Source organism: Salmo salar, chromosome ssa12 (assembly GCF_905237065.1).
Source record: "Salmo salar chromosome ssa12, Ssal_v3.1, whole genome shotgun sequence".
Taxonomy (NCBI): Eukaryota; Metazoa; Chordata; class Actinopteri; order Salmoniformes; family Salmonidae; genus Salmo; species Salmo salar.
In genome coordinates, this window is record NC_059453.1 from 38998305 (window position 1) to 39012248 (window position 13944).

Below are 13944 nucleotides of genomic sequence, written 5' to 3' on the forward strand. Positions count from 1 at the left end.
TCTCCCTACTCTTGCTGTAACCATTATAAAAGGTAAATGTCAATAGGGTATGGATGGGCCAATAATATTAGATGGAATTGATTGGTAGCTTAGTAGTAGTCTAGAGTCATTAAAAGTCTTTAAGAAGCATAAAGGTAACCTTAAACAGACAAGGGGAGTTGAAGGCATTTGTTGTAGTCTAGTCAGACAGTAGTATTGATTGGAGCAACTGGTATTGAACTCAACCTGATAATTAATTACACCCACCTGGTCGCTGACATCAAAATTATGACATGATTAGAGGGGGAGAATTAGCAAAGGCAGATGAAATGGTTTAGTGCTCCAGAGTTGAGTTATAAGTGTATTGGGTAGGCTTTGGTCAAAAGGTTAACTAAACCAAGAGAGACATAGGAGCAGAAACAATGTAATAATGAAATTCACAGGCAAGAAGCCTATGTAGTCTAGTAGAGGTCACTTTGGTGTTTGGTCTTGCTCAGAAGTGGTTCCTCTGGTAGGGGAAGTAATGACTGGGTGTTAAGTCCTATGCATAGGTGAGTATCGAAAGCCGCACATACTTTGACATTTGATACAGAATAGGTGGTGCAAAAAGAGGTGAGTAGTTGTCTATCTGGGGTTACAGATAGACACTGTGACTATGAGGGCGCGAATTTCGGATTCTCGACGGGCTGCCCTGTTGCTAGCCCTGAGAAAGTTTTATCCGAATCACATGGTGACGGCGCATTCCGTCATGACACTTTTGGGTCTCATGTCGTCTGCCCACTCCGTGGTTCCGCTGGGACTTTTGCACATGCGCAAAACACAGCGATGGTTTGCTCAACTACGACTGGACCCAGTGAGGCACCGTCGTCGATGGGTGACAGTTCCCCTCTCGCTCAGAGCGGATCTGAACTATTGGAGAGACCCGTGTGTAATGACGCAAGGGGTCGCAATAGGCAGAGTGTCATCCTACATCCCAGTGTACACAGATGCTTGTCTGACTGGATGGGGAGGGACATGTCAGGCTCGGGCAGTCGGAGGTGTGTGGTCCCAATCGGGACGTCACATCAACCTCCTGGAATTGGAAACGGTTCTACTGGTTCTGACCCACTTCGTGTTCACCCTACGGGGGAACGACGTGCTGGTCTGGTCAGACAACAGAACGACAGTAGCCTACATAAATCGCCAAGGGGGAGTCAGATCTCCTGCACTCCACCGATTGGCGGAGGAATTGTGGCTGTGGGCTCACGAGCACCTTCGCTCGTTGACAGCAGCACACATCCCAGGCTGTCAGAATATCGGCGCAGACCTCATGTCTCGAGGGGTCCCCGAGACGACGAGTGGCGACTGCACCCCGAGATTGTTCTCCAAATATGGGAACGGTTCGGGAGAGCCGAGGTGGACCTGTTCGCATCACGTGTGAACGCGCAGTGTCCCCTATGGTTTTCTCTACGAGCCCAGGACGAACCGCCACTAGGGATAGACGCTTTTGCGCACCAGTGGCCAGAGGTTCTCCTGTACGCATTTCCACCGCTGTCCTGCATTCTCCCACTGCTAGCCCGCGTGAGAACAGGAGGGCTGTCAATCATATTGATAGCCCCCGACCGCCCAGGGGCTCCGTGGTACGCGGAGATGATGCAAATGTTGATTGCGCCGTCATGGCCAATTCCACATCGACAGGACGCAATGTCTCAGGCGGCAGGCATGATAGAGCAATGGCCTCTGATCGGCCAGCCACTGAAGGTCTGGCTCCTGAGAGGGACAGGTTAGAGCGCCGTGGGTTATCTGATTCGGTAATCAGAACCATACAGGGCTCACGTGCCAGTTCCACATACAGGACTTATGCCAGTAGATGGAACGTGTTTTCACAATGGTGCGTTACAGAGAATGTGGACCCCGTGTGCTGTCAGGTTGAGAGTGTGCTCTCTTTCCTACAGTTCATGTTTGACAAGCAGCGCTCACCCGCCACCATTAAGGTGTTCGCGGCAGCGATTTCAGCTTGTCATGAGGGGTTTGGCAGAGACACTGTGTTCAGTCATCCTTTAGTGAAACGGTTTCTGTTGGGGACGCGGCGGCTTAGGCCAGTGGCTAGAGCCACGCTACCACAGTGGGATTTAACGTTGGTACTCGAGGCGCTCTGTGAGACGCCGTTCGAACCATTGAATCAAATCCCACTCAAGATGTTGTCTTTGAAGACGGCACTGTTGCTTGCCTTGACTACAGCCAAGCGTGTCAGTGATTTGTGTGCTCTTTCGACGAGACCCGACTGCCTGGCCATAAATGGCGACTTGAGCAGAGCGGTGTTACGTCCTAACCCGGCATTTACGCCGAAGGTTATTAAGAGCTCATACAGGTCACAGACTGTTGAGCTATGGGCTTTTTCCCCCCCTCCTCGCGAGGAGCGGAGAGAGGAGAGACTTCATCGCCTGTGCCCGGTGCGCGCCTTAGCGTGCTACGTGCAGCGCACGGCGATGATTAGGTCATCACCTCAGCTGTTTGTGTGTCACGGTGCTAACGCACTGGGTAGACCACTTTCAAAACAGCGGCTGTCTCATTGGCTTTGCGAAGGCATTGAGACGGCTTATGAGGCGGCGGGCCGAACAATGCCTCATGGCGTAAGAGCCCACTCCACTCGTGGAGTAGCGGCGTCTACGGCACTTCTCAGAGGAATTGGGGTAGAGGATATTTGTGCAGCGGCGTCGTGGTCGTCACCGTCTCCTTTTATCCGATTCTACCTATTAGACATGTCGTCTAATTCTTTAGCTCGTTCTGTACTCAGCGTAGTTGAGGACAGAACTTGAGTTAAGAAAGGTTGCAGAACTAATGGGCTGGGTTCCCATTAGGTCCGCTCTTTTTTTTGACAAACACGTGAGAGACACGTGTAACATAGCCTTTGTTTGACATTGTCAATACAACAGGGAATGTTTAGACTGCCACCAGTGTGTCATAGTGCTGGGAAATAGTACTGTAACCTAGTGTTACTTGACTATTAGACCGGTCACTAAAGTGGAAGGAATATTGAGGCATCATATATCTGCTAAGCAGGATAGTTGGCCTAAAATATATCGTCTGCCCACGAATCATTGGCTCTGCCTATGGATTGAGTGTGGTGAATTACACTGAGAAAGCAGTGAACATGTCTTCTAAATTGGTTCAGCCTGTACTCAGCTTTGCTGAGGTGAAGGCTGGGAAATAGACGGAAAAACACAGGACTAATGGACAGGGTTTCCATCAGGTCCGTTTTTTCCCCGTTTCTTAGAAGGACTGTAGGACATGACTCCTGGCTGAATGGCACAGTGGAGTCATGTACTATAATTTGCCCACCAGGCTGACTGTGTTGGGCAGAAGGATTAGGGATATAGTTTTGTAATTGATATTACAGTACTATTAGACCAATCTGAATATCAATAGAGTTGAGTTCATCTATCTGTGGTACAGTAAGTATGACTCATATTATATGATCTGGTCACTAGTCATTGGCTTTGCCTTTAGACTGAGTGAGCGGATTAGATCAAGGACGCAGCACATTGTAACTTACTGTGTTTCACAATAAGTTACAGTACTGTGGGAATTGGTCGCAGCCATTGCTGAGCTGACCTTTTCTTAAGTGGAAAGTGTTTGGCTCGGCAGGGAGTACATCTTGGGAGCGTTTCGCTCCGCCTTAAACCACTAGGAGCAGAGCTCCCCTATGGGGCGGAGCTCCACGATGTAGAACGATAGTTACCGGAGTGTAACTCCAGTTCTATGAGTGGAGCGGAGCCCCATAGGGCTTAAGGCCCTGCCGACCCCCAGTCTCGCTGAAGATAATTTTTCGGGAGGCTGATTGAGGGGAAGCATCCCCTTATATAGGGACACCTGTACTCCTATTGGCTGCAGGTGTGTGCATAATTTTCTCTCAGGCTATTCGCTGCCTAGGCAGCGGGGTAAACCACTAGGAGCAGAGCTCCCCTATGGGGCTCCGCTCCACTCATAGAACTGGAGTTACACTCCGGTAACTATCGTTTTCTGGTCGCCAATATCGGTCCAAAAGTCACCGACGGAGCCGTGTTTTTGGTCCAAAAGCTAACGGCCCATGAGCAGACTTGTCTCCGTAGAATAAAGTCATGTCTCAGAAGCCCCTGCATTTTGTTGCAACTCGCTCACCTCACCGTTCGACTGTCGCTGGAGCTTCGCACTGGTTTTCCTGTGCTATTTGTCTCCTAAATGGCCTAAAAGTGCATCCGATTGCGAGCACCATTGATTGTGTAGTGAGCCGAGATGTCTGGCAAGGCAATCAAATGGTTCGGCGTCCCCTGATGTGGTCCTGGGTGTTTTAAAGGAGAGCTCTTTTGGGGACCTTAAAACACATGCACTTGTGAGGCCTGGCTGAGACTAGTGTTGTACTCCAAGTTCAAGTTGTATTCGTCATGTGTCCAGGACGCACACGAGATATATATATATATATATATACATTGTCCAACGCCATGTTTACTTGCACTGTGTGTGTGTGTGTGTGTGTTTTTCTCTTCTTTTCTTCTCTGACTCCGCAGCGTGACTCGTGCCGGTCTTTGTGTCTGTGGGTCTTGGTGTCTGTTTGCCCGGCCGGCGCTATGGAGGCTGGCGCCCCATGTGCTTGGTCGCCCTGATATAGGCCTAGGGAGTGTCTCTCTAGTTAGTGAGTGGAACAAGGGCTGTATCTCTCTCTCTCTCTCTCTACTTGATTTTTCTCCTCCCTGTTGTATAGTCATTGGAGCACTAGTGGAATCCCACATTCATATTCTTCCTCCACTGGATAGGGCCTCTTTACAGGTCGACGTCATTAGGCTATAGGGCCATTTCTTCTATTCACTTATTCCACAATAACACCTTTCACCTGGAATTCATGTCACCCCTGTTTGACATGTCCTGCAGACAAAGGCACCGAAAAAGGCGCCAACCCCCCCCACTCTAAATGATACAGTGGAACACATTCATTTGCTCCTGATGGATTTGCTTTTTTCACTGACAGGGTGGGTGGCTCTTAAAAGAGCCTTTGGGTTAGTACAGCACTCCAAACGGGCTGTTTACTTGGAACTGGTGTACTTGGTCACGGCCTTGGTGCCCTCGGACACTGCGTGTTTGGCCAACTCGCCGGGGAGCAGCAGGCGCACGGCGGTCTGGATCTCCCTGGAGGTGATGGTGGAACGCTTGTTGTAGTGGGCCAGGCGAGAGGACTCTCCGGCGATACGCTCGAAGATGTCGTTCACGAACGAGTTCATGATTCCCATGGCCTTGGAGGAGATGCCGGTGTCGGGGTGGACCTGCTTCAGCACTTTGTACACGTAAATGGCGTAGCTCTCCTTCCTCGACTTTCGGCGCTTCTTGCCGCCTTTCCCTGCTGTCTTGGTGACGGCTTTCTTGGAGCCCTTCTTGGGCGCGGACTTTGCTGGCTCGGGCATGATGCTGATGTCTCGTTGCTTCTCAGAAACGAATGAGGGGGTGGAGGGCGCTTTCCCGTCTTATGAAGAGGAAGCTAAGCAAATTCAGCGGCCGTGGACACGCCCCTGCCATTTGCCCAGTGGAGCTGAGCGCGCGTCAGAGCCTTCCACTCAGAGGCTTGCTTCCCTAACAAAGACCTGCGCGCCCTACCTCCCCCTACTCCATGGTGGGGAATTGTGTGTTTCAAAAAGGGAGGGCTATTGCCTTACGGCCCACTTTGCACCGTCAGACATCCCCTTCTGCTCCAGCCACGTCTACCGACTCATGGTGGCTTTATGTCGGGTGCCTCTAAATCCCACCGTTTCTACACTCCTGTCATTAACACTCCCTGTCCACTCAGAGTGGCTCATAGTTTCTTACTAGATAAGGGACCTCTATAAATCTTCCTACGACAATGGAATTGGCCTTTTTGAAGCGCATGTGGGTGGCTCTTAAAAGAGCCTTTGGGTTCAAGTCGGGATGTTGACGTTCCGAAAAGAGGGCGTTTAACCGCCGAAACCGTACAGGGTGCGTCCCTGGCGTTTCAGAGCGTACACCACGTCCATGGCGGTAACGGTCTTCCTCTTGGCGTGCTCGGTGTAGGTGACGGCGTCACGGATCACGTTCTCCAGGAACACCTTCAGGACACCGCGGGTCTCCTCGTAGATCAGCCCGGAGATACGCTTCACGCCGCCACGGCGAGCCAGACGGCGGATAGCGGGCTTGGTGATTCCCTGGATGTTATCGCGGAGAACCTTGCGGTGACGCTTGGCGCCTCCTTTTCCCAGTCCCTTGCCGCCTTTGCCTCTTCCAGACATGGTGTATATGTGTTCGCTAGCGGAGTTCAAGTGAATGAATGACGTACGCCGGGGTGCGTGGTGCGCTTATTATGTGCATTTGGTGGACCTGATTGAAGCCAGTGGCACAGAAAGCGCGCGCTTTCGCCTGGCCTCTGTTGCAAAGGGGAGGGTGCTCGTTCTAGGGAACGAGGGAGGAACCGAGAACAAATGAAAGCAACTAACATCAGTCAAATACTGATAGAACAAAGCCAACTGTGACAACTGAGGGATCAACTAGTACTCTGTGTCCGACTCCTCACATTGTTGTTGTTGTTGTTGTTGTTGCTGCACCTGATTCAACTCATTGAGGACAAGGTGATAAGTAGTTGAATCAGCTGTGCCTCTCCAGGGCTACAACAAAATAGGCTACTCTACCCCTGGAGTTGGAAAACACTGAATTAGTAGGCTAGAGATAGGCCTAAAGAACTCAAATAGAGGTCCCAAGTAGAAAGGAGAAACGAAGGTGACTCTTCCACACACATAATCGCAACAAGTAACACACAAAACCTTCATGCCATAATTGAGACACCGTCAAATCCAAAGGGGGAAGATGTAGGCAACGGGGAAACAAATACACATGGAATGCCATAAAGCCAAAGGGGCCCATCATGTTTTTTTTTCTTTATTGTAGACATTTGACTCATTTGAGTGAATGCATACATTTCATACAATGTCTATTTTTTTTTCTTTTTTTTTTGGTACTGGCCCCCCGTGGGAATCAAACCCACAACCCTGGCATTGCAAACACCGTTCTCTACCAACTGAGCCACAGGGAAGACGGCACATGTCATGTCACCTCATCAGTCATTTTGCTATTGAAGGCCATGTAATGTAACATCAATCTTCTTTTTTCTTCCCTAGACACGATCCAGCCTGACAGTCAGGGAGCCAAGAGGACCTGAGGTTCCGATGGGAAGGGTGGTGATACCTCTGTAAGGTGAAACGCAGTAACACATTCCTCAGACACCCACCCAATGAAGGGCTAGTGTTCCTATGTGTACAGAGGCGAGAGGGATGTGCAAATATCGTATTGTGCTTTTCTTCACAAACCAATAACAAAGCGTCTTATTATGGAATTACTGCTATGAGGTGGATCATTTATAGGCCAGATAGCACTATGCCCGCCAGATGGCCTCAGATGTTGCAGAAAATGACCGCCACAGGAGGAGGGCCCATGTCAACAGGTCATTCCAAAAGGGAGACATTTTGGATTTCAATTGACTTCACCTTTCTTTAACCAGATAGGCAAGTTGAGAACAAGTTGTCATTTACAAACTGCGACCTGGCCAAGACAAAGCAAAGCACTTCCACACATATAACAACACAGAGTTACACATGGAGTAAAACAAACACAATGTGAGCAAATGAGGTGAGATAAGGGAGGTAAAGGCAATAAATAGGCCATGGTGGCGAATTAAAACACTGGAATGCTAGATTTGACAGTACATGAAATACTGGGGTGCAAAGGAGCAAAATAAAAATATCAATACAGTAGGGGAAGAGGTAGTCGTTTGGCCTATTTATAAATGGCCTATGTACAGCTGCAGTGATCTGTGAGCTGCTGAGACAATATGATCAATCACTGCAGTTTAATAACATCTCAAATCTGACTAGCTTTCATCTTACAACTTATTGTTGCCATAATTGTCTCTTACTTCTACTTACTGGCTGCCAGGCCTCGGTTTAGTACATCAAGGAACACAGGTTGCCTTTTAGGAGAAGGACTGACAAGCTTTCAACTAGGTGAGATACAGCTACTGTCATGAAGTCACTTTGTCATAGCAGGTTAGGAGAAATAGGTAAAGGGTTAGGCTTACCCACTTACAAGTCACCACACAGAGAGCAGACTCGAAGCACAACTGCACTGTCTGGAAGAGCGCACCGGACTCAATTGGAATCCCTCAAACAGCACACTAACTACATTCCGCTTTATGATGTCACAGTCAGCCCCTCGGAACACTGGTCCTCAACATTCTCAAACACCTTGGATACCGAAGGCAAACATTCTCTAATCACTCACAATCACAAATCAACTAGGGAGAAGGCTGCCAGGAATTGGACGCTGAGAAGCTAACCTCCTTCACAGAGCAACATCATAGGACTGGGAGTGAACAATACTCTGTCCGCGTACCTGGTTGGGGCCTGGTGTTCAACAGCAGGTTAGACTCTGTCACTTGTTCCCTTCAACTGCTTGCTTGCATTCCCCTATTATCAACAGCTGTGTTCCTCTATAGGCTAGAGTGCAGATACTTCACACCTATAGGCTAGGAGTTTCACTTGGACCACAGTGACATTGCTGGTAATTAGCCCGCAGCACATAAAGTGGACATACTATCTAATCTAATCACCCATCCAATCCAAATCTATTTGCCACATACACCTGTTTAGCAGATGTTATTCCGGGTGTTGGGAAATGCTTGCTTGTGTTACTAGCTCCAACAGCACAGTCATGTCTAACAAGTAAGATCTAACCATGTCCCAACATTCCACACAATACTCACAAATCTAACAAAACCAATGGCAGACCGGCATAGACCCAGGGGCGGAAATCCTGGGAAAAATAGGATTTGTCCCCCCCAATGTATCACTCAAACATAACTATGTAATTTCAATAATATTCATTATACGCAATGAAAGCAATTGTGCTGATTATAGACACTTAATAGCGCGTTTTTAAGTTTCAAAAGATTGCGACCCCCCCGCCCTTTGCCTCACAATGGTTTGATCCACTGCCAGTTCCAATCGCGCAAATATTAACTATTAAGCTAGCTAGTACCTATTCCATTTATGTGGCGTCGTCAAAAATGGAATCAGCATGCAGATGATGGAAGTTAGTGATTCAAAGGTTAGCGATAAACTGAAGTCAATTACACTCTCATCTACCATTGTGTTAAATATATTTCATGGTGTCGTTGCAAAAGGGAACTTTTATTTCTTTATTTCATTTCACCTTTATTTAACCCGGGTAGCAAAGATTAGAGCAAACACCACTGAAACTGAAGTGGTGCTCGCTAGCTTGGCAAAATCAGCTATTGTTGGAAGCCAGCCAATATGAAACAAACTATTCAAATTACAAAAGGTTGCAGCATATGTTGTGTAAATGGTGAACTCATACAGCTGTCAACTCTTGTCATTTTAATCCGTTTCACATTTGCTAGCTACCTTTTAGATCGAAGCCCTACTGTAAATAACCTACACACTGTGTGTGTAGCCAGCCAGCTACAAAAATGGCACAAAAATAAAACACGGACATCAGACTATTTTTCAATACACCAAAACGCATAGTAACAACCCTAGTAGCCTAATATCTCAAAGACTAGTTGATACAATGTTCATAACAAAGAAATGAAATTCTAATGGAAATGTTTCACAATGATGTCATTAGGCAGAGCAGGCGGCACACAGACAGCAGAGTTGGGGACAGATATGCAGGGACAGACTGGCAGAGACAGGGAGTCTCAGGTAAGTTTGTTGAGTCTTTGTTTGGCAACATTATGAAAGGTTCTCCATTTTTTCCACTTGTAAAATAGGAACATAATTGGAAAATGCCATGGATACCCCCTACTCTCAACTTCAACTGGTGACTGAACTAAGATTTGTTAAAGGCAATGGTATTGCTGTTGTGTAGTTTTGGGTACCGGTAGTTAGGAGTACGGCAAACACCTTATTTCTTTGCTTCCTCAATATACATTGACCATATTACAATGTAGGCTATGTGTTACACCACTACTTTTGGTGTCCCCCTCAGGAATTGCTCTTGACAAAATGTCATGTAATTGTCCCCTCCAAAGTTGATATCAGATTTTCGCCCCTGCATAGACCTACATACATGACAATAGAAAGGTGTATATCCATATGACATGAGCCATGCAAACTAGCTCGGCATGATAAAAGTAACCGGTGTTCCATTATTCAAGTGCCCAGTGATTTCAAACACAAACACACACCTCAGTGCAAGACATGCAGAAGGACTAATGAAGAGGAGATGAACAACACCGGAATCATGTCCAATTAAGGGAAGAAAACCGCCCACAACAGGGTTCAGCCGAGATGCAATGTTGATTGACACCCTATGCTTCATTTAGGAGCTCAAAGGAATAGGTCAACTCGTATAGATAGGGAGGCATTTCACCGCCACCTGCTGGACCAGAAGTCATGTTGCCAACACCTGCCTGAATTCAATTCATCAATGCCTATAAGGAATACGTCCGCTCATCATTCAAGCCACATAGGGACGGATTTTCGCGACACCTGCTGGATCAAAAGTGCTACTCACAATGGCCACACAGCGCATTCATCCCTCAACCTATGGGGTCCAAAAAATATATTACAATAACTACAACAGATCATCAAATAGGCAGAGGTTCCATGTAGAGTACCTCAAATGATACAGTTACTTTTTCAACAAACCTAATCTGGAAATCATCTTCACCTTTCTAAAGTCATTGCTTTCCACAATGCTATGCTCACATGACTTATTTCATTTCTTCCAATCTATGTCACTATTACTTCATTTGACTGCTCTTAAATCATATTCACTTAACCCTTTTCTTCACCTGCAGATTTGGAACACTACGTCATGTGAATGTATGTTTCTCAAGTATCAAATGAGGGTCACTTACATTGTACTACTTTATTCCAAAGGGATTGCTACTTTTCTCTCTTTATCTGTAGCCAGCTCCAAAAAAGGTCCACATGCCTATACAACTTTTGCTTTAGGACTACATCTTACACCAATGACCAGGGAAAGTGTTGGGAAAAAACGTGGATGATTCTGTGACCAATTACAGAGGCGCTGGCCTTTTCAGCACCACGGAGCTCCGCTATTACCTGTCTCGTGAGTGAAGATGCAGCAGAGGCGCGCTGTCCATTCAAACGCGCGGAATACAGCAACGCATGCGCAGAGAATTCCACTTTTTGCCTGTGCCATGCGTCTGACTATTGTACATTATCCCTTTGGATTGATGTCGTTTTCCCAGCTCTTTTGTCCTGCGTTCTAGCTGTGTGATTTCTGCATTTAACTGGCAGCCTGTATTTAGGGCCTTATCGTTTGTTGAAGCTGTCAAGCAAATCTTCTTTCGCGTAGGTGATGTATCTACACTGTAAAAAAGGATTTGGCAGCCTAGTAGATAGTGGCATCCCAACAACCAACAAACAAATATGGGAGTCAGTAGAATCCAATATTTAGCACTGTGAAGTTGTCATGTGCTGAGGCATTTACTTCCTTATGAAGACTATGCTGCAATCAGGACGTACCTGCACTGGTGATTGCAATTCTGTAATTGCTCAACTAATAATAGGTCAATCGCTGCAGCTTCTTGTGTCCTGTTTCAGAACAGCTGTTTTGCAAGCCGTCGATGATTACATCTATTGATTCCTGCTGTCCTGATACCTTTTCTCTTAACGATGGGTATGTCATTAATGGGATTATTCATGGGATCAGGGATCTGACTTCATCCCACGAAATACATTCACTTGCGTTGGACAGAGATATCATTTTACTGTCAATACCTTAGTCAGTCGCATGAATTATGGGGTGCACACAGCTTTACCCTGACGTGCTAATGATCAGATCAAAACGGCTTTTTTTGTTGCAATCAATGGCGATTATCACAAAGTCATTGACAGACTCTAGCAGAGGACAGAGTTTGGGAAACGCTGGCCTGAAGATCAAATACTAATAGGGAACCACGTTTAACCACTAGATGGCCTCCGTGCTCCACGGGAAAGTTTTCCCCTCTGCATGAGTCTCTCAGCACCACTGCAATATGGGACTTTCAAAGCAATGTTTTTCTTAGCTACATAGTGACAATTATTGCCACTTTTTGCCCTATATCATTACTATCACTGTATTTTCCCCTCCTTTGACTGTTCTACTCTAGTCACATTATATTGAAGCTGCAATACTATAAGCAGCTTTTCCTTTCGATGTGACCTTTAGTTAACAACCAACTCTTATTTATGATACGGTCTGGAGAGGGGCGTGTACATATGGAACAATTGTGCCTTTGACGGAAATATGGAGGTGGCTCTTAAAAGAGCCTTTGGGGGATTTTGGACATCAGGTCATCGTTTAAGCGCGCTCTCCGCGAATACGACGGGCCAGCTGGATGTCCTTGGGCATGATGGTCACCCTCTTGGCGTGGATGGCGCACAGGTTGGTGTCCTCGAACAGGCCGACCAGGTAAGCCTCGCTAGCCTCCTGCAGGGCCATCACGGCGGAACTCTGGAAGCGCAGGTCGGTCTTGAAGTCCTGGGCAATTTCTCTCACCAGGCGCTGGAAGGGCAGTTTGCGGATCAGCAGCTCAGTGGACTTCTGGTAACGACGGATCTCTCTCAGAGCCACGGTGCCGGGCCTGTAACGGTGAGGCTTCTTCACGCCGCCGGTGGCCGGGGCGCTCTTGCGCGCAGCCTTGGTGGCGAGCTGCTTCCTGGGTGCTTTGCCACCGGTGGATTTGCGAGCGGTTTGCTTGGTTCTGGCCATGGCGCTAGCTAGCTTCCTTCTTTCACAGTCGGAGTATAGCCTCCAAATGCCTATGTGAAGTTTATAAAGCCGGCAGCGGCGTCTGCTGATTGGACACCATCTCCACACCACCCTGATTGGCCCGTTGGGGAGGCCTCCTCCGACGCCCATTGGACGGGAGCCTCGGCCTCTCCGTGCCGCCCCAAAATCAACCCCACCCCCCACCTTCGCCGAGGCGCGCTTTGGTGTCTTTTGTTAGGGCCGACACTTTACGCGCAATAATAGTCACCGGCCGAATTCTAGCCTGCTATGACAAACGAGGCCTAGGTGTTACTCTTCATTTAAGGCCTCATGATATGGTGCCGTGTATGTGACAAACACTCCAAATACTTCATATGTGGCAGTCAGTCATAGAAAGGACACTTTGCGCTTTTGCAGAGCTAGGTGGTTGGCTCTTAAAAGAGCCTTTGGGGGTTGAGTAGTCAAGTGGCAGCCGCAGTAGCGATTTTACTTGGCTTTGACGGCCTTCTCAGTCTTCTTGGGGAGCAGCACTGCCTGGATGTTGGGCAGCACACCACCCTGAGCGATGGTCACGCCGCCAAGCAGTTTGTTCAGCTCCTCGTCGTTACGGACGGCCAGCTGCAGGTGACGGGGGATGATACGAGTCTTCTTGTTGTCACGGGCAGCGTTGCCGGCCAACTCCAGGATCTCAGCAGTCAGGTACTCGAGCACGGCGGCCAGGTACACTGGTGCGCCAGCGCCCACACGCTCGGCGTAGTTGCCTTTGCGCAGCAGCCTGTGCACACGGCCCACGGGGAACTGGAGTCCGGCACGGGATGAACGTGTCTTTGCCTTGGCCCTGGCCTTGCCTCCGGTTTTGCCTCTTCCGCTCATATTGGTAGCTTCAGTATGTCACAGAAAGTCTGAATGAGCCGCTGGGCACCTCGAGAGCCTTACTTATACCTCGCCACAAGAGGCAGCGATTGGCCACCGGGCCGGTGTGGCCTTATCCAATTGGAGTGAGGGACAGACAGACAGACAGTCAGCCCTAAGCCCGCCCGCCCGCCCGCAGGCAGGCAGCTGAGTGAGAAAGAAGGGCTAGGCTACTCTGTTTCCCTCCGACTTTGTTACTTTATGACAAATCACAATCATCCAAATGGGAAACACATAGATAGCTGCACTATTCGCTGCGATTTCCAATACGCTATAGTATTAGGATGATGATGATTA

The 13944-nt window shown here is 48.1% G+C and overlaps 2 protein-coding genes across 2 annotated transcripts; both read right to left on the reverse strand.

The window, feature by feature from the left end:
• Positions 1-4965: 4965 nt before the first annotated feature.
• On the reverse strand, positions 4966-5836 carry LOC123725502 (histone H2B). The gene has a single exon (XM_045691353.1). It carries the CDS (start codon positions 5391-5393, stop codon positions 5019-5021), a length of 375 nt encoding a protein of 124 aa, XP_045547309.1. The 5' UTR covers positions 5394-5836; the 3' UTR covers positions 4966-5018.
• A 7323-nt stretch (positions 5837-13159) lies between these two features.
• On the reverse strand, positions 13160-13666 carry LOC123725497 (histone H2A). Its single transcript, XM_045691348.1, has one exon. The coding sequence runs from the start codon at positions 13606-13608 to the stop codon at positions 13222-13224; it is 387 nt and encodes a 128-aa protein (XP_045547304.1). The 5' UTR covers positions 13609-13666; the 3' UTR covers positions 13160-13221.
• Between the last annotated feature and the right edge of the window lie 278 nt (positions 13667-13944).

Bases quoted from the DNA above. Each gene is read 5' to 3' on its own strand.
- LOC123725497 (XM_045691348.1), bottom strand. From the start codon at position 13,608: ATGAGCGGAAGAGGCAAAACCGGAGGCAAGGCCAGGGCCAAGGCAAAG.
- LOC123725502 (XM_045691353.1), bottom strand. From the start codon at position 5,393: ATGCCCGAGCCAGCAAAGTCCGCGCCCAAGAAGGGCTCCAAGAAAGCC.